This window comes from Mixophyes fleayi, chromosome 4 (genome assembly GCF_038048845.1).
Source record: "Mixophyes fleayi isolate aMixFle1 chromosome 4, aMixFle1.hap1, whole genome shotgun sequence".
Lineage (NCBI taxonomy): Eukaryota > Metazoa > Chordata > Amphibia > Anura > Limnodynastidae > Mixophyes > Mixophyes fleayi.
This window is the reverse complement of record NC_134405.1, coordinates 26198908-26218537: the sequence shown is the minus strand read 5'-3', so window position 1 is coordinate 26218537 and position 19630 is coordinate 26198908. Positions and strand designations below refer to the sequence as shown.

The 19630-nt window shown below is 43.7% G+C and overlaps 3 protein-coding genes across 5 annotated transcripts in view; 2 read left to right on the top strand and 1 right to left on the bottom strand.

Moving 5' to 3' along the window:
• STAG3 (STAG3 cohesin complex component) overlaps positions 1-367 on the top strand; it is a 61557-nt gene extending 61190 nt beyond the window's left edge. For both annotated transcript variants that reach the window (XM_075206487.1, XM_075206488.1), the window contains exon 33: positions 49-367. In XM_075206487.1, coding sequence (XP_075062588.1) covers positions 49-96 — 48 coding nt within the window. In that variant the 3' untranslated portion in view covers positions 97-367. The remainder of the gene's footprint in view (positions 1-48) is intronic.
• On the bottom strand, positions 334-10882 carry AP4M1 (adaptor related protein complex 4 subunit mu 1). 2 transcript variants are annotated; one of them, XM_075206490.1, is made up of 16 exons: positions 10780-10882; positions 8136-8208; positions 6166-6254; positions 5231-5337; positions 5053-5149; positions 4855-4965; positions 4657-4737; positions 4518-4580; positions 4144-4210; positions 3174-3227; positions 2779-2885; positions 2606-2697; positions 1642-1689; positions 1509-1559; positions 1176-1293; positions 334-1001 (listed from the first exon to the last, which is right to left on the bottom strand). In XM_075206490.1, the coding sequence occupies exons 2-16, from the start codon at positions 8191-8193 to the stop codon at positions 804-806; spliced, it is 1341 nt and encodes a 446-aa protein (XP_075062591.1). In that variant the 5' UTR covers positions 8194-8208; positions 10780-10882; the 3' UTR covers positions 334-803. The 2 variants fall into 2 exon arrangements, with proteins under 2 accessions (XP_075062591.1, XP_075062592.1); XM_075206491.1 differs by lacking the exon at positions 10780-10882 and adding an exon at positions 10087-10187.
• MCM7 (minichromosome maintenance complex component 7) lies at positions 10410-18895 on the top strand. The gene is made up of 16 exons (XM_075206489.1): positions 10410-10521; positions 13520-13599; positions 13735-13899; positions 14013-14137; positions 14264-14444; positions 14528-14665; positions 14793-14942; positions 15036-15150; positions 15231-15362; positions 15538-15621; positions 15717-15928; positions 16120-16301; positions 16419-16502; positions 17036-17204; positions 18163-18272; positions 18354-18895. The coding sequence occupies exons 1-16, from the start codon at positions 10494-10496 to the stop codon at positions 18559-18561; spliced, it is 2163 nt and encodes a 720-aa protein (XP_075062590.1). The 5' UTR covers positions 10410-10493; the 3' UTR covers positions 18562-18895.
• The last annotated feature ends 735 nt before the right edge of the window (positions 18896-19630 follow it).

Sequence of the window (19630 nt, the reverse complement as noted above, 5' to 3'; positions counted from 1 at the left end):
GCACTGCTCCAAAGTATTACTGATTATTTTATTTTTTATTTTTTATAGTGGCTTCCTGACCTTCTGGATTCGGTCAGCTTGGAAAGCATAGAGTGAGACCCTCCAACATAGTGTTCATACATGTTAATATTCACTGTTTTGTAATGTTTGCATTTCACACCCGTATATATGAACACACCAAAAAAAAGTTTGTTTTCACACTTGAATGTTTGTAGCTGTCAGATGGTCTCCTTCCTGCCACAAGGTGCATTGCAAGGCTCTTGTAATGTTTGGATATACCATTGTATACGGCCCTGCTCAGCCATAGACCACGAACACACTCACGCGTTTGGGTTTGTTATACATTAAAAGGTTTTATTATGCAATACTATATTTACATTGTGTTTGTTTCCATACAGAACAAATGTGAGCAACTTGTCCTGTATATTCTGCCATGTGAATATCTTCTGCCCTAAATATCTACCGTGTGTTACCCCAACCAGCATTATCCAGTCACTCTGAATCCAAAGTTACATTGTGGTATCATTAACGCTAGTTGGTCTCTGGCTGAGTGGATTGGTTGTCAGGTGACTTTGCGTCCAGCAATTGTAATCTATCTTTAATCGAGCGTATGAGCTTGTTTAGAGTTCTTCAAGTCTGGAATTTAGAAACACTGATTTAGACTGACAAGAAGCTAAATTTGGTTTCAGGATAGGTGTAGCGCACGATTTAAATCAGGTGGGCGATATTTGAGTTACTTAGTAAGAGATATTTTGCAGAGTGAGATCCAGCATCTGAAAGTTTTTTAACTTGCTGAATGGCCACTAGCCAAACCGGACGCTGTACGAGTCACTTTGGGTCAGATATCTGACCCATGTGTGGATCATGGTCGGAAGTTCACTGCGGAGCCTGAGGAATCGGATCTGAAGACCGGAGCTTGTGAGGGATGGCACCTGGAAGGAGAGATTGAGTGGAGGTAGGTCCAGAACAGATGGAGGGGAGAGACAGCCAGAGACATCCACCTATAGAAGAGAAAAACACAGAGCGTAATGAGGCTTAAACTCCACTGAATATGTCGATGTAGCTGTGATTGTAAGGAAGACATTATTGGTGGTAAAGAGGAATAACTTATGCAGAGATCCAGACAAATCCAACATGTTAATGGGACAAGAACGTGTGATAATAGCCGTGGCTACCTTGAAGAGAGCAGAAAGCTGACTTCCTCCGTGGATTCTTGGAATATTCCAGGTTAGAGACTGCGCATTCAGTAACATTTCTGCACTCTGGTCCGGGCTGCTCAGATCCTGAGATACGCTATGACAGAACATATTTCATGAGTCTAGATGAAACAATCAAGATGTTTATGGCCTAATAAACTCAAAGGTATTTGTCTTTAACTCTTACGTATGTCAACTCTCCAGTACTTTGTTTCAGACTACGTTCTGATTCGATGATCATAGTGACACCGCTGCTGTACATATTTCTTTGCACTAGTGAAATACAAGCCTGACGGACTGCTTTGCACCTACCTGGTAGCTCCCTTGGGCACGGGTATCTGCACACGGACGTTTATTGCCTGGCTGGAAGTGAATACAAACAAGAGTAACCATTAGAACACTTCCTAATCCTAATCACTTTGTTTCTCTTGTATCTACCTCTCACCTCTTTGGACTTAGGTCACAACGCAGTTTCAAGTAGATCCGCAGGCGACTGCAAGAGAATATGTCGTCACTGCAAAGACTGAATAACCTCATGAGACACCTGTAAGGGTTATTAGCTAGCCACATGTACTGTCTACGTAGTATATACATGGGTGCACGCCCCATAGGTATGTGCACACATTCAAGGTAATTTATATATCTTGACCATCAAAGTGAGGGTGCTTACAGAATACGCCCCACTTTCTGGTGTATGATCGTGGTCTTGTATGTAGGCAGCAACGTCTCATCCTAAAAAGTTCTATCACCTGCACATTGTTATTTCATCATCATCAATTTATATTGCGCCAATATATTCCGTAGCGCTTTACAATTGGGGACAAACATAGTAAACTAATAAACAAACTGGGTAAAACAGACAAAGAGGTGAGAAGGCCCTGCTCGCAAGCTTACAATCTATGGGACTATGGGAGTTTGACACATAAGGCCAAGTCTACATTTTGCATTTCAGCCCAGACCGGCTGCAAAGGTAAAAGTGACTCGTAGGCTAAATGATCCCGTCACACAACAATATTGGTCAGGGGGTAGTTGTCTTGTGTAACGGGTGGTAATAGGGTAAGGTAGTGAGGTTAAGAGGGTGGTTGAGGAATATTATAAGCTTGTCTAAAGAGATAGGTTTACAGAGAACGTTTGTAAACCAGAGGAGAGTCTTATTGTGCGAGAGAGAGAATTCCATAGAGTGGGTGGAGCCTGAAAAAAGTCCTGTAATCGGGAATGGGAGAATGTAATGAGGGTGGATAAGAGACGCAGAACGGAGTTGCCAAGTTGGGAAATATTTTGAGACGAGAGGAGATGTATGTTGGTACAGCTTTGTTGATGGCCTTGTAGGTTAGTAAAAGTATTTTATATTGGATTCGGTAGAAAACAGGCAGCCAGTGTAGAGACATAAATGTCTCCCGATGTCTTACCTGCTGCCCTGGTCTCTCTCCAGGCTGGGAAATAGATGAAACGGGAGCACAGTGGTAAGACTATCGGAGATCTGGTACTGCATGAGTGTAAGCTGAAATACACACAAAGAACACATTAAATGAAATGATAGTGCAAAATCTGATCATAGTCAGGTAACATAAACACGTCTCACCTCTCCCTGGGGAGGGAGAACCTTCAGGATCCGACAGATCTCAAACTCATCCAGTTTTACCGACTCGTGGAACTGGCAGCTGTCCACTCGCACTGCAGAGCCATATCCTGCGTAGACAATTAGGGAGCAGGGGATGAGGATTGTAATGTGGTTCTTAATAGGGGGTGGTGAAGCACTCGTCTTGGAAAATTACGGACAAAGCCAATCAAAAAGGACAATAGTAGAGAGGGAAAGCAGTCATCAAGTATGACAATGGAGGTAGAGGAAAATGTATGCATTGTATGATCAGTAGAGGAGAGTAAAGGGACCGGCAGAGAGTCTGAGGGGGAACGGAGAGCGAGATTGAAGAGTTGTAGAGTATACTAATGAGAGGACAACAAGGTCTTGGCACTAACCTCTCAACTCTGAGCTCCCAACACAGAACTCATCGCTCAGACCAATTCTCAGTTCTGAAAGGGAAAACAATAGAAACAAATGTAGAAACTGTCTGCATGGCCCTGGCTTACCTGATATCCACTCTGATTACCCACTGCTAGCGCTCTACAATATTTTACTTATACCAATGCACTTAACAAGTATTGCACCCAATATGAAAATTCGCATTCAACTTGTATATATTAATAAACTTTCATTAGGGATAGGGAAAGTTCATTAACTAAATGGAAACTTGGGACTGGCAGCACGGTGACTTAGTGGTTAGCACTTCTGCCTCACAGCGCTGGGGTCATGAGTTCAATTCCCAACCATGGCCTTATCTGTGTGGAGTTTGTATGTTCTCCCCATGTTTGCAAGGGTTTCCTCCCAAACATACTAGTAACTAGTAGGTTAATTAGCTGCTATCAAAATTGATCCTAGTCTCTGTCTATGTGTGTGTGTTAGGGAATTTAGACTGTAAGCTCCAATGTGGCAGGGACTGATGTGAGTGAGTTCTCTGTACAGCGCTGCGGAATCAGTGGCGCTATATAAATAAATGGTGATGATAAATGGTGATGACTGGATTTAGTGAGTGAAATCGGTGACTGTCCCTGTTACGTTGTTTTTGGAGTAATTTTCTCTTGAGAATCGGGAGTGCCAGACGTTTCCAGTTTTTGTGAATGTTTAAAATAAAGCCACTTTTAAGTTAAATAAAGCATTTTAAGTGCAGTGGCCCTTAAATCATACATATTAACAACAGGGCACTGCAGGGGCGGTCACTGGCGATGATGTATTACTTTGGTGGGGTGTAGTCATTTCTAATCTAGTTTGTGCGATTGTTCATTGTGAGGGTCATTGTTAAAAATGTATACTGCCAGTCCTGAGATTTAGGATTTAGTTGCACACACAAAATAAACATTCCTCTAAAATACAGTAATAAACGTTACTGACCAGGACAGTTTGGGTAGAAGTTTTTGAGCCGTAATTCACCCTGAACATCGGTTTTCAACAGAGAACCCTGTAAAATGAATGATTAAGAATGAGGCTAATGAACAGTTCCTCAGTAGGTTGACTCCAACCCTCCGTACCCACTACAGATTTGGGGGGGTTGTGGTTTGTACACAACTACGTTTTGGTCTGCGCAGAACACACCTTATAGAATTTCTGGTCCGGTCCGTGTATGTAAAGTGTCAGTGTGTACAAAACCTTGTGTTTCCAGACAGGTGCGCGCCACTGCAGCAACAATTCTAGTGGGTCCATGCCTTAAAGGGACCCCATTAATAGATGAAATGGGGTATTTTAAAGACTGTAATGAGGGCACTTACATTCGCTCCAATGGCCACTGTCATGCGTTCTATGACATCCAGAAAGATCTCATTTTGCTCACCCTAGTAATAAGAAACGAGAGGTTATTTTATGCTCCCTCTATAAACGGTCGAAGTTAGTATAAGATTTCAGACTGACCTGCTCATGACGTGATGAAAGTACAGGCCGGCTGGAAGCTGAGCTCGGAGCGACCTTACTCTGTTGAGTCTCCGCTCCGAACTGGAGATCATCAAGTAGCGGAAGGAGCCAGTAGAGGAGAAATGATGGTGAAGATTCATGTTATGAAGTTGTTGTGCAGACGGGAGAGTGTAAAAGTGATAAGTACATAGCTCTCACCAGCCCCACGCTGCCCAGATCCAGAAGACTGAACGGTTTACTGACGATGGGATCCGACTGGATGAAATTTTTCAACATGTCTGTGGAGGTTGTTTGGACATATCCATAGTCCTGTGTGGGGGAGAACACAAGTACTATGTAGACCACTAAAAAGATACGGGAGAATTACATAGATAGAAACCTCCAGACTTCACTCACTAGAACCTCGTCCAGCAGCTCGTAGATCAAAGCAAAGTTGAGTCTTACGACCGACTCGCTGAGATCGCCACAGTAATCGCGGATCAGGGAAGCCAGTCTAGGACACAGGCGGAGCGGGATGGATTAATGTACACATATTTTTAGGTTTATGCAGTGCGCTAATAAGAAACACACTCACCGGTTTAGAAGGTCGATGTACATAAACGGAGAGTCGTTGAAGCAAATGCTTATGACGAAATACAGACCTCGGTGACGGGTGTGAATATAATGAGAACCCTCAAATTCCTAGTAGAGAAATATGGAGAATTATAGGTGCTAGACTGCGGCAAAAACAAACAGGCATCTAATCATACTTGTGAAAATGACATATGAGGACAGCGGTTCTGCAATCTGAGAGTTTGTCGCAACTAAGATGGTCTAATATGCTGTACTGTATATACTGACATAACATTACAAAGATGTAACTGAGTGTATCTTAGTGCTGCCGGTATTGTTCATGACCGTGGCAGCTCCTGAGACCAAGGATGCCTACACTGGGAAATAGGAAGTCGCGAATTGACTGTAGGCCGCATCCTTGGACTAAATTACTGCTGTGGCTTCAACGTAGTCACATATGAAAGCGACAACTCAATTTTCTGGGCAATGATCAGGTTTTTATTTATTAAAACTTGTTATTGTAAGGAATTATTTACCCTCTACAGGGGCAAACGCAGGATTTGTAGAGGGAGATTTCCACACCACACCGCCAGTGGGCGTGACCAGCAAGTATGGGGGCGAGGCTATAATTTTAGACAGTGTTTGGCTGCTCTCCAACTCTTCTTATCCCCATAATATACATGGGCAATGCTGCATGCACTACTGTTAGGTGCACGCAGTTCTCCCTTTTCAAGCAGAGCTGTGTGAAGCGGGAGAAGGGTCCAGCCACCTCAATTATACAATGCCTTAGACTTGGAGGGGGGTTTCTAGGCACTAGAAAACCCCCCCTCGGTTTGCCTATACCCTACTCTACCTGCAACATTGTGCTTTTTATATAGTCACGGAACTCCTTGTTCCCTTATAATTTACAGTAGCGGATACATGATTTCACATATAAATATTAAAATTGTTGCACACCATCACCACGGGGGCCTGGTCTGAAGGAAGTGACGAGAGTTTCTGATAGAGACCGTCGGACGAGTTGGTGGCTGCAGAGAAGCCACGGTCTGAGTTGATTTGTAAGGAAGGTAAAATGAAAAGACACCAAGGGCTAGATTTACTAAGCTGTGGGTTTGAAATAGTGGGGATGTTGCCTATAGCAACCAATCAGATTCTAGCTTTCATTTATTTAGTACTTTATACAAAATGACAGCTAGAATCTGATTGGTTGCTATAGGCAACATCTCCACTTTTTCAAACCCGCAGCTTAGTAAATCTAGCCCCAAGAGAATCATCATCCAACTGGGAACTAAGATCTCTGACACATAGACACCTCTTTTGTACAGACAGACATTCTAGTGTCAGACAAAGATGGGTCTAATTAAATAGAAGAACTTACTATACAATATTATTACTATAAGGTTGGGTTTATAACCTAAGATTGGAGACCAAGATTGGGTGACCTACTGCTCTCCAGCTTTTGTGGACCTCTAAGCCCAAGCGGGTAGGTCCAAAAGAGGTTAGCCATTGATTGCCTACCTCTAACCAACACCTAGCAAAACAAATTTACAATATATTAGTTTGCTATGTGCCCATGAACAACCATCCTGTCCTCTGCTGAAAAGAGACAATCTTATAGTCTGACCATTTTGGAGAGTGAATCAGCATGCAACCAATCAATTTGCTAGGAATTAGTGACATCACCGAATCACTGCCTGACACAGTCATAACTGCATGCAGGATGAGAGGTGGCTGAAAATGCACTAAGCTACAAAGCGCTAGTATTGATATTATCCACTGTGCAAGTTTAGATCTGTCCATAATATTATAATCACAAAAGAAAGAAAATAACTAGCGCAGCATTAGTGACTTCTTAAAGGTATAACTCAGGTAAAATTTTATGTAGTATGTGACATGGAATTATTTAAATGTGTACAAATATCTCTAGTATTGCAACTAAATAAGTGCAAAAATGATGTCATATCAGTGAGTTATTCTTTCCGAAGCATTTTTTTTCGATAGGTTTGTTCAGGGATATTGTTTTTTGTTCTTTGCTTTGTTTCTGCATTTGGTTTTTGTTTTAGTTTTTATTTTGTTTTTCTTCTCACCTATTGATTTTTTCCCTACCACTATTTTTTGATGTTAAATAAAAGAATAAACCATTTGTACTTCTGCTGACTTGTTGCATTTGGCCACTTTATAGTCCATTTGTAACTGAGAAACGTGCAACATTTAAAACATCTTTGTACTTATTTATTTGCAATACTGCAGAGATATTTGTACACATTTGAATACTACCATTTTCCACATACTACATAGAATACCTGAGTTTTACCATTAAGAAGTCTCTAATGGTGCACTAGTCATTTTCTTTCCTTTGTGATTACACTGTTAAAATCGGTGGGAGGGTTACCCCACTTTGCCAAGGCAGCACCATATGTGCATTTAATTATTTCCTATTCTAAGGCAGCGCTTAGAAACTATTTTACACGTTGCATAATATTGCAATAATAAATATATAACATTTTTCAGCTGCCTGGAAAATATATGGCCAGGTCCTCGTCGTGGGGATGAGGAGAGGGATATATTACAGGTGCCTATACCCATGCAGATCGAGCAGCCTGGCCTATGATTGATTGGATACATAGAGTCATAGGGGTATATTTACTAAACTGCGGGTTTGAAAAAAGGAGATGTTGCCTACAGCAACCAATCAGATTCTAGCTGTCAATTTGTAGAATGCACTAAATAAATGAAAGCTAGAATCTGATTGGTTGCTATAGGCAACATCTCCACTTTTTCAATCCCCCCAGTTTAGTAAATATACCCCATACTCTAAACAGGTCTTCAGGCCGTCTCGGTCGACATCTATAGGATAATAATTGCACGTTGCTCGGGATTGTTGGTCTGTTTTGGGCAGTATGTATGGGAGTATTAGTAAAGGATACAATCCTTGTGTATCAGGAGGTCTCCTTTAGAGGACAGAATGAGCAGCTGGGAGATCATGGTTCAGCCTCAACCCTGAAAAAGAGAACAACATTTGAAAACAAAAAAAATTAATACAAAAAAAGATCTGCCTCCAATCAAGTTCACCATGCCCCCATCTTTTCCATTTTGAAATCCCGGCAAAACGGGACTGTTGGGTGATAAGACGGTGGTGGAAATGGGTGTGTATATGGTGGTATGCTATACACCGTCAAACTATCAAATTCCATTATCTTACATTTTTCATACCGCCGCTTCTAAACGTTCACTTCAACCACTGTTCTTTCCAAGAACACTCCTGACTTTTACCACTGGAAATATTTACCTCAACATATTTAAGCTGACCACAGGCGGGCTGATGGTGGTGCATTGTCCAAGTGCCATAATCACTATCCAATTTGGCAATGTGGGCTGTTAGTGTGGTTGGAGCAAACACATGTCCACAGGGGGTAAACAGACTCATTGTCACCCATAGAAATGTATTTACCGAAAAAAGCATAACATAAAAACATACAAGCTTTGCACATATACTTTCCTGTACAAAACACAAATGAAGGAAGAACAAATTTGAGTGCAGGGGGTATATTTACTAAACGGCGGGTTTACAAAAGTGGAGATGTTGCCTATAGCAACTAATCAGATTCTAGCTGTCAATTTGTAGAATGTACTAAATAAATGACAGCTAGAATCTAATTGGTTGCTATAGGCAACATCTCCACTTTTTCAAACCCGCAGTTTAGTAAATATACTCCCTAGTCTTTCTTCAAATACCCGAATTTGGAATTCTAATAGGAGAGTGAGTTTATTAACACTGTAGGAAAATGGGGGAGCACGCTTATCGGGCCTGATGCTGAGTTGGACGAATGTTGGGAGCAATTTACACACACAAAAATGTCCAAATAAATTCAAGATCTGGGGCCTGATTCATTAAGGATCTTAACTTGAGAAACTTCTTATTTCAGTCTCCTGGACAAAACCATGTTACAATGCAAGGGGTGCAAATTAGTCTTCTGTTTTGCACATAAGTTAAATATTGACTGTTTTTTCATGTAGCACACAAATATCAACTTTACATTTCAGTGTACAAATCTATCAAGTATTTGTATGTTACATGAAAAACCAGTCAGTATTTAACTTATGTGCAAAACAGAAAACTAATTTCCACCCCTTGAATTGTAACATGGTTTTAAAAGTCCAGGAGACTTAAATAAGAAACTTCTTAATTTAAGATCCATAATGAATCAGGCCCCTGGTCATTAGGGGTGAAACCCTTCAGTCATGAAGGGCTCACACTCAGGGCTTACTGCACTATTTCATCTTATAGATGCAACATGCACAGAGGGATATATTGGGAGTTATAGGTAACTTATTTATTTATTGCTGTTAAAAGATGACTGCAGCTACATTGTTTCCCGGTGCGATCATTATAAAAGCATCATCTAACCGCACAGAGAGACCTACTGGCATGGTGCATGAATAGCATCAGGTCCCAACAAGAGAAAATTGTGAACAGATCCTCACAGCGTCTATACAATAATGACCAAATATTCCAAAATTGTGCCCCCATTCAGAGTTGCGCCCTGGGTGGTCTCCCCTATTGCTCAGCCCTGCTTAGAAGCTTATCTTATTAACAAGCAACATGTGGAAAGATGACAGCTGGATTTGCAATTGAGAATAGCTATAAGAAACATTATGTGGACATACTCTAAATAGAGGCAGCCATTCTGTGGATATACTTTCAATAGAGGAAGACATTTTTGGGATATATTCTAAATAAGGGGAGTAATTTTGTGGACACTAGAATACCATTTAATAGGAGATCACTGAGGCATTCACACTAAACACTGAGGTAGACCATAAAGTATTTGCTTCCACTTATAAAAGCATCAGATGTAATGCAAATATTGTTACTACCACTAAATCCAGCCCATGTAATGGGCACTGGGCATCACACAGTGAGGTTGGAATAAGACACACTGGGGGAGGACATTGTGTGACTGTCACATTATCATTCACAGAAAGAAAAAAGCGCGGGAACAGCTCTCACCCAGCGCTCCCATTGGCTGATAGGTCACGTGGGACCTCTGCCACTATCGGGGGAGGAGCTGTGGGCGGTGACACGCCGGACGACGACAACGAACCCCAGCGCCGATTGGCTCTGCTGCCCCGAGCTCGGTTGTTAAGGGCGGTGTAACCAGCCCCTTGGTTACCCGCAGCCAATAGGAGCGCAGAGAAAAAGAAAAGCCCGCGAAAAGAAAAGCCCGGGAAAAGAAGCGGAGCCAGCAGTCAGCCAGCGCACAGCGGAGCCGGTACCAGCAGCCATGCCCCGGGACTACCAGGCCGAGAAAGGTACGGGCCGGCGGGGGAGGGGTGTGCTAGGGATCTGGTGGGCCGGATACCCCGCCCGGGATAGGGCAGAGGCCTCTGTACCGCCCGGAGTGCGCGGAGTCTGTGCCGGGTGACCCTGTCTAACCTGCCCGGCTCACAGCAGGGTCTACGGGGGGTGTTACCGCGCCCAGCCGGCAGCGGGAGGGGGCGGGTGGCACACTTACACCCGGGCGGGCGGTGTGAGGGTACAGCTACGGGCAGTGATACACCCGGACTCACCCGCCGGGGCCACGGTGCCCGCACAGCCGGGGTCTGGTTGGTTCGAGCGAGAATCTCTTTGGTCAGTGTCAGCCGGTCCCTGCGCCGCTACTTCCGGTTCCGGGGCATGTGTGTCGCGTGACCGAGGGAGGTCATGGTGAATATATATATATATATATATATATATATATATATATATATATATATATATATTTATTACACCTATAAATACATATATCACAGCTGTACTGTACCTATGTGTGTATACATACCCTGCTGTGCAATACCTGTATTTCTCTCTCTATCTATCTTTATACACTCTCTACTGTGCAACAGTTGTATGTAAAAATGCTACAAAGTAGGAATAATTTTAAAAAAAATGTCTTAATTCTTTCTTATCAAAATGCAAAGTGAATGAACAGAAATCTAAATCAAATCAATATTTGGTATGGTCACCCTTTGTGTTCAAAACAGCATCAAGTCTTAGTTCACTTGCATAAAGTCTGGGATTTCTTCTGGATTATAGACCAGTGTATGATTAACCAATCATACCAAACATATGAGGATTTTTGGATGCAGCTGGTAACAATCATTAACAGAAACAGTCTCGTAGGAGAGCTTAAAACTGGGTGAGCAACTCTGCTGCACAGGTGAGGTTGTGGAAGACAGTTTCGTGTCACAGGTCACCATGACAGGTCTGAGCACAGCAACAAGGTAGTAGTTATACTGTACCAGCAGGGTCTTTCCCAGGCAAAGATTTCAAAGCAGACTGCGGTTTCAAGATATACTGTTCAAGCTCTTCAAGAAGCACAAAGAAACGGGCAATGAAACCCGTATATGCGGTCGGTTAAGGAAACTTGGTGCGTCAGATGAAAGACGTATCATGCTTCCCTTCGAAATCGGAAGACATCCAGCAGTGCAATCGGCTTCGAACTGGAAAACAGTGGGACCCCAATACACCCATTTACTGTTCGGAGAAGTCTGGCCAGAAGCAGTCTTCATGGAAGAATAGCAGCCAAAAGCCATTACCTTCTTGGTGGAAACAAGGCTAAGCGACTGGCAGCAGGTGCTCTGGACTGATGAGTCAAAATTTTAATTATTTGGCTGTAACAGAAGGCAACTTGTTCACAGAAGGGCTGGAGTGGTACAATGACTGTCTGCAGGCAACAGTGCAGCATGGTGGAGGTTTCCTATAAGTTTTGGGCTGCATTTCAGCAAAGTTGTAGTTGGGGATTTGGTGAGAATTAATGGTGTCTTCATTGCTGAGAAATACAGACAGGTCCATCCATCATGCAATACCAACAGGGAGGTGTCTGGCTCCAACTTTATTCTGAAACATGATAATGACCCCAAACATACAGCCAATGTCATTAAGAACTGTCTTCAGCGTAAAGAACAAGGAGTCCTGGAAGTGATGATATGACCCCCAAAGAGCCCTGATCTCCACATTGAGTCTGTCTGGGATTAAATGAAGACAGGAAGAACTAATCACTGATCTGCTGTGGAAGTAGGCTTGCTGAAATCAAGATGTTTGGAACAAGAATTGAACCAAGAAGAATTGATGCTGTTTTGAAGGCAAAGGATGGTCACACCAAATATTGATTTGATTTTAGATTTCTCTTCTGTTCATGCACTTTGCATTTTGTTAATTGATTTAAAAATAGAATTTTATTTTTAAAAGTATTCTTACTTTGTAGCATCTTTGCACAGTGTGTATGTATCTCCCCTCCGCTGCCATATAACTGTATTACTGGCTGTACAATATTTTTGTTCTAGCTGGGTGGTGGCAGTGTAATACCTTGCAATAATATTGAAAAATGTTGGAGCTTATTACCCACACTTGCCAGGACTGTGGTGATCAGTGGCTCAACACACTGCTGACTGTAGTGCCTCTTATAATAAACCATTGTTTCTCCTGTTATACTATAATAGAACTCTGGCTCCAAGAGCTGGTTGACAAGTAAAAACAGGAGGGTGGAGCACCCAGGAAATAGGTGCTACGAAGAACACTGTATTTGCGTGTGTAGATATCTATATTCCCCCAGCTGTGCTATACCTGTATCCCTGGTTGTATAATATAGTCAGTGATCTGCCATTTGTTAGGAATTATTTGGTTCACTTGCAAGACAAGTTGGCCAATATCATATGATCCTGTATTACTGGAAGTGTCCTTTTGGTAACTCCAGATGTGGAATTCGGTTGAGTAGTGAAGCTACATTTTCAGACAAGCCAATATGTCCCTGTCTTTGGTCCCAAAACAATGAGACACAACAATAATCTTCCTGAAATTGATGAAACTATCAGATATGTTGGTAAATAGGGTTGTAAGGTGCCCCTGTGGTGCCAGATGAGATCTGGCTGCTTGCACTAAGCTACAAGGACTCTTCCAATTTGTCTACACTGTATTTTAATCTTGGTGCTTGGATTGTATGGCAGGGCAGCGCTAGCAGTATCCTAAGCCTCACAATCATGTACTGCAAACAAAGGAACAAACCAACCTTTCTCTAAGGAACATGGTTTAGTGTAAATTAGCTGCGTTGATGCTTATCGATAACTAGTACACTTCTGTATTCCACTCTCCTGGGGAGAAACCTTTAGTGTTACCCCTATTCATAGTACATTACATGTGCTTATGTTTGATTGTTTTTATATTGTGTAGTGCTACCTCTCTAGCTATGAATGAAGAGAATGTGGTGGCTTTTTTATTTATAGCAACAATTTCCAGCTAGCTTGTGACTCACATCTCCATTTCTCTCCTCAGAAAAACTGAAGACCTTCCTTCAGGAATTCTACAAGGATGATGAGTTTGGAAAGAAACATTTCAAGTATGGAGAACAGCTGGTGAGACTGCGGCTTGGTTAAAACATTTGTATATACAGTTTATCTTCTCTTTCAGTCTATGGGTGGTCTCTGTTTTGCCTGTGGGACCCACCCAACCTGATTTGAGAACATCTAACTCTTCCGTCTTCATTTCAGACTAGCATTGCTCACAGGGAGCAGGTTGCTCTGTACGTAGATCTAGATGACCTGGCTGAAGAAGACCCGGAGCTGGTGGACGCCATCTGTGAGAACACCCGGAGATACACCAATCTGTTCGCTGATGCTGTCCAGGAGCTGCTGCCTCAGTATAAGGATAAAGAGGTGAGAGCTGGACTCTAGTGGGGTATTTCCTGGCTTTGCTTCTTTTCGTAGAGTACCTAGCGTATGAAGGGGTCCAGACCCTTTACTAACATGGTTACATGGCTTCCTTCCAGGTGGTAAACAAAGACTCCCTTGATGTCTACATAGAGCATCGAATAATGATGGAACAGAAGGGCCGGGACCCCACTGAGATACGAGACTCCCACAACCAGTACCCTCCAGAGCTCATGCGTAGATTGTGAGTACTCTCTGATGACAGTGGTCACTGCTTATTCAGTTCAGTCATTCTACCTTATGTTGGGTATCTGGGGGCGACGTCCCTCAGCCATGACGTTCTAGACTGATTCTTGGACCTCTCTTCCAGTGAGCTGTACTTCAAGGCACCTTCCACTGTCAAATCCCTTGTTGTTCGCGATGTGAAAGCTGAGTCCATCGGCAAACTTGTCTTAGTCCGAGGAATCGTCACTAGGGTGACCGAGGTCAAGCCCATGATGGTGGTGGCAACCTACACTTGTGACCAGTGTGGTGCTGAGACTTACCAACCAGTAAGTAACACGTGTTGTATGCAGAAATTGTGGTAGTTTCCTCCCTGTCGTTGTATCATTTATTCATCTCTCTACTTTCCTAGATTCAGTCTCCAACCTTCATGCCTCTCATAATGTGTCCAAGTAAAGAGTGTCAGACTAATCGGTCGGGCGGAAGGCTCTACCTGCAGACCAGAGGCTCAAAGTTCATCAAGTTTCAGGAGCTGAAGATTCAAGAACATGTGAGTCAGGGACACTTCTAAATCTGTTTAATGGCGTTATGGGCTCATTTATTGGGATTTTATGTTTGTCCAGTTTTGTAACTGCAAATTTTAGCGACCAAATTCGACTTTCGTTTCCTCACTCTAGAGTGACCAAGTCCCGGTCGGGAACATTCCTCGTTGCATGACTGTGTATGTACGTGGGGAGAACACGCGTCTGGTACAGCCTGGTGACCATGTTGGGATTACTGGAGTATTTCTCCCAATGCTAAGAACAGGATTCCGGCAAGTTGTACAGGTAAGTGCTGAGTTAACGGGTAACCCGAATTGGGCACAGGTCAGGATTGGGTCAGCAGATGCATCAAGTCACTTCTTATGTACTCTATTTCAGGGACTGCTTTCTGAGACTTATCTGGAGACCCATAGGCTGGTGAAGATGAACAAAACAGAGGATGATGAGCTTGGAACAGAGGAGCTGAGTGAGGAGGAGCTAAGGCAGATCACAGGTAGGGAGGAAGCTGTAGCCCATTAGACACCAGCAGTTCTTTCTGGTCTGCCTACCATAACGTGGATATCTCATTTCCAGAGGATGACTTCTATGAGAAGCTAGCTTCCTCCATTGCACCGGAGATCTACGGTCATGAGGATGTGAAGAAGGCACTTCTGCTTCTCCTTGTGGGTGGTGTTGACCACTCTCCCCGCGGCATGAAGATAAGAGGTAAGCCACCAGTCACCTGTGTGGAATGGCACTTGTCTTGTAGGGGTGTGGATTTTATTTAATTTTCTCCCTCTGTTATGATTAGCTGTGACCTTATACCACAGAATATTGGAGATATCTGATGCTTTCTTCTATAGAAATCGCAAGGTTTAACTTATGTTCTCTCACACTCTAGGAAATATTAACATTTGCCTGATGGGAGACCCTGGAGTAGCCAAGTCCCAACTTTTGTCCTATATCGATCGCCTGGCTCCTCGCAGTGAGTATCCTCTTAGTGGTACAGCATAATTCCACATTGTGTTGTACTCTGGACTCCTGTTGTTCAGACTGAATATCCTCTCTGCCATCCCTTAGGTCAGTACACGACAGGGCGAGGATCCTCTGGGGTTGGTCTCACCGCCGCTGTGATGAAGGATTCGGTGACCGGGGAGATGACCTTGGAGGGTGGTGCCTTGGTGTTGGCAGATCAGGGAGTCTGCTGTATTGACGAGTTTGACAAGATGATGGACACTGACCGTACGGCCATCCATGAAGTTATGGAGCAACAGACTATCTCCATTGCCAAAGTAAGTAGCTCTGTCCCTGACCTGTGGTCACTATAACCCAAACTATAATAGGGTTTGACCTTTTAGATGGATCTTGGTTTCTTGTAACTGGCGTCTAGAATTGATGGATCCCGTCTAGGTCATTAAGTGTACAGACAAGTGTGTATCCACCTTATTGTTATAATTGTAACCAACCGAAATGTTGTTCTTAGGCTGGAATTATGACAACGCTGAACGCTCGGTGCTCCATCCTTGCTGCTGCTAACCCTGCCTATGGGAGATACAACCCCAAGAAGACTGTGGAGCAAAACATCCAGCTCCCCGCGGCCTTACTGTCTCGATTTGACCTGCTTTGGCTAATCCAGGACAAGCCAGACCGGGACAACGATCTCAGGTGCGCACAGCTGTCTTTGTATATGTACTGTAATTGGATCAAACAATACTTTGTTGGAATACTTTCATCTCCTGTATGTAAAGTGCTATTGGTGTCTAATTCTCAATCTCTCTACAGGCTGGCTCAGCACATCACTTACGTCCATCAGCACAGCAAACAGCCACCGTCTCAGTATGAGGCTCTGGATATGAAGCTTATGAGGTGGGTCTAGGTACACTTCTGTACAATAGACGTGGGGAAGATGGGGACTTACAAGGTTGACAAAATAAATAGACCAAAAACCAATGGTTGGGAGGGACCTGCTTGTGAGCTTACAATCTAGCTGGAAAATGGCACAGCTGAGGCAAGCGAGTGCATTAGTGTGACGATTGGGATACTTGTGTATTGTGATCGCTAGTACCTGTGTGTGTATTATAGGTTTTCAGGGACTGTCTAAAGATTTGTAGCCTGTGGGAGTCTGATCAGGCTTGGTTGGGAATTCCAGAAGTGGGTAGTTGTACGGGAGAAGTTCTCTAGGTAGGAGTGCGAGGTGGTTACCAGAAGTGAGAGAAGGCACTGGTCAGAGGTAGATCTAAGAGGGGGAGAGTATTTTGAGATGAGATATATGAATGGGGGTAAAGAATGCCAGATAGGAGGACACGTTGGTTAATATGAGAGTGGCTACAGTTTCGGTTTATTTGATGTGTCTTAAACATGCTGCAGTGTATGACATTGTCTGTCGTCTTGTCCTGTAGGCGTTACATCAGTATGTGTAAGAGCAAACAACCTGCAATCCCAGAATCCCTTGCTGACTATTTGACGGCTGCCTACGTGGAGATGAGGAAAGAGGCACGGACCAGTAAGGACACCACATTCACTTCTGCAAGGACCCTTCTTGCTGTCCTCCGGCTTTCCACAGCTCTGGTAAGATGTCTTCTAGGCTTTCACAGGTCACTTTCTCTAGCTGTGCTGTTACCCCGTCTATCCTGCTGGAAGACCAGAGGTGCCTATTCTGTCCTTGGAGCTCCAAAGTGCTGTTCGTGCAGGTAGCTTTGTGGTGATCCTACTGTAGGGACAGCACTTCCTGTGCTCACTGTGACCCTGTTCTACCCCCGATGCTGCTGTTCTGAAACTGTGTGATCTGCGTTTCCCCCACTCTTCTCAACGGAAGGGCCGATGTTGACAGGCAGAGACAGGAGCAACTGCTGGTGTGTCCTGGAAGCATTGCACTTGTCTCGGTCTGACAGTGTTGGCAAAACAGTTCGACGTGTATAAGAAGCAATTTTTTTATTACCCTTTACCAGGTTACAATATGAAGTTATTTTGTTCTGTTTTTCGTTTCTTTGTTTTTTTGGGGGGGTTTTTTGGAGGGTGGGGTGGATATGGAGGGTGGGGCGGATATGGAGGGGGGTGCTGCTTTCTTGTGTATTTGTTTACTTAGTGTGAGGTTCCAGGACAGTCTGAGCAGTGTTGATAACACCGGTGCAAATGTGGGTCAGAGGATAGAGAGGGCAACAGTATAGGAACAACTCCTTATTGAATTGTCTTAGTTACATAGCAGTGAAAGGAAAAGATACCTGGTCACGAAAATGCTTTAACTTGAGGCATGGTAATTTCTTTCCCTTCACTACCATATAGCTCCATGATACTGCAATCCTCTACAAGTGGCTGTTCAAAACTCCCTCGTGCCTCCAGTCTTTATCTGAAAATAAATCGTTTTGTTTTGGGACTTATTTATGTGCAAGATTTCATGCAGGATTTTTTGTCTTCAAAATAAACTGAATACTTGATGGTCTCAACATAGGGGTATAACTCTGGAGGTTGCATTTGAGCATTTTGTGTACTGATTTTGATGGCAATATTAATCCTAACTCCCTACTAGGCCCGTTTGCGTCTTGAAGATGTTGTAGAGAAGGAGGATGTGAATGAAGCCATGAGGCTAATGGAGATGTCTAAAGACTCTTTGCTGGGCGACAGAGGACAGACCTCAAGGTAACATAACACACCCTATTCTATGTCTTCCAAAATGGCCTAGTGGAGGTGACCACCCCTAACTGTTTCCTTTCCCTCCAGGACGCAACGACCTGCCGATGTCATCTTTGCCACAATTCGTGAAATGGTCCCAGAGAAAGGGGTGCGTAATGTCAAGTATTTGGAGGCCGAGCAGCGCTGTGTGTCCAAAGGCTTTACCCCGGCACAGTTCGAGGTCGCCCTAGAAGAATATGAGGAACTGAACGTCTGGCTGGTTAATCAGGCCCGGACGAAGATTACCTTCGTGTGACCTTATCCACACACACTCTGCCTGTTACAGACTTCCTAATCCATGTGCTCCAGCTTCGTTTTGTAGCTCTACACCTCTGCCAAAACTTTCAGCTAGGTGGATCTAAGCAAAATAATTTTTAGCAGGATATTTTTGATAAAATGATTTTGCATAGTGATGTATAAGTCAGAAGTAGTTAGCTTCCTCCCCATCCCCTTACAACCCCCCCCCCCCCACCTCTTTAGCCAACTTCTGCTATATCTGACTATTCTTGCTATAGAGAGCAATTTCTGCCTGAATGGGAATCATGATCTCTGGAGTAAGTTCAATAAAGATTTTTTTGTTTTGTTTTTTAGTTGAAGAGCTTCTGATCTTGTTCATTTGTGATTTGCTCCCAGTGCTGGTCTCTGCCATCTCCCCTGAACCCCCCCCCCCCCCCCCCTCCCCTCCCTTTCATAGTGGAGAGTAAGACAAGATAAACACTGCACCAGTTAGGCTGCTTCTAACCTACCTCAATATAACCATAAGAGCCCTCTTGTAACATAATTGAGGGTGCTTATTACACGTAGAAGTTGTTGTCAAACCCAATTATCCCACTGACCTTTTGGGGAAAAATAAACCTTGTGCCTCTGCTTAGTCTGCTACCACGTACTCCATTTGAGGGAGTCTTGCTCCAGTTTCTGTTTGTCTCTAACTTACAGTTACTGAACCACTTCTGCTGTCACTAGACCCCCTACAGTTACTGACCACTTCTGCTGTCACTAGACCCCCTACAGTTACTGACCACTTCTGCTGTCACTAGACCCCCTACAGTTACTGACCACTTCTGCTGTCACTAGACCCCCTACAGTTACTGACCACTTCTGCTGTCACTAGACCCCCTACAGTTACTGACCACTTCTGCTGTCACTAGACCCCCTACAGTTACTGACCACTTCTGCTGTCACTAGACCCCCTACAGTTACTGACCACTTCTGCTGTCACTAGACCCCCTACAGTTACTGACCACTTCTGCTGTCACTAGACCCCTACAGTTACTGACCACTTCTGCTGTCACTAGACCCCTGCCAACTGTAAACTAGCTGTAGGA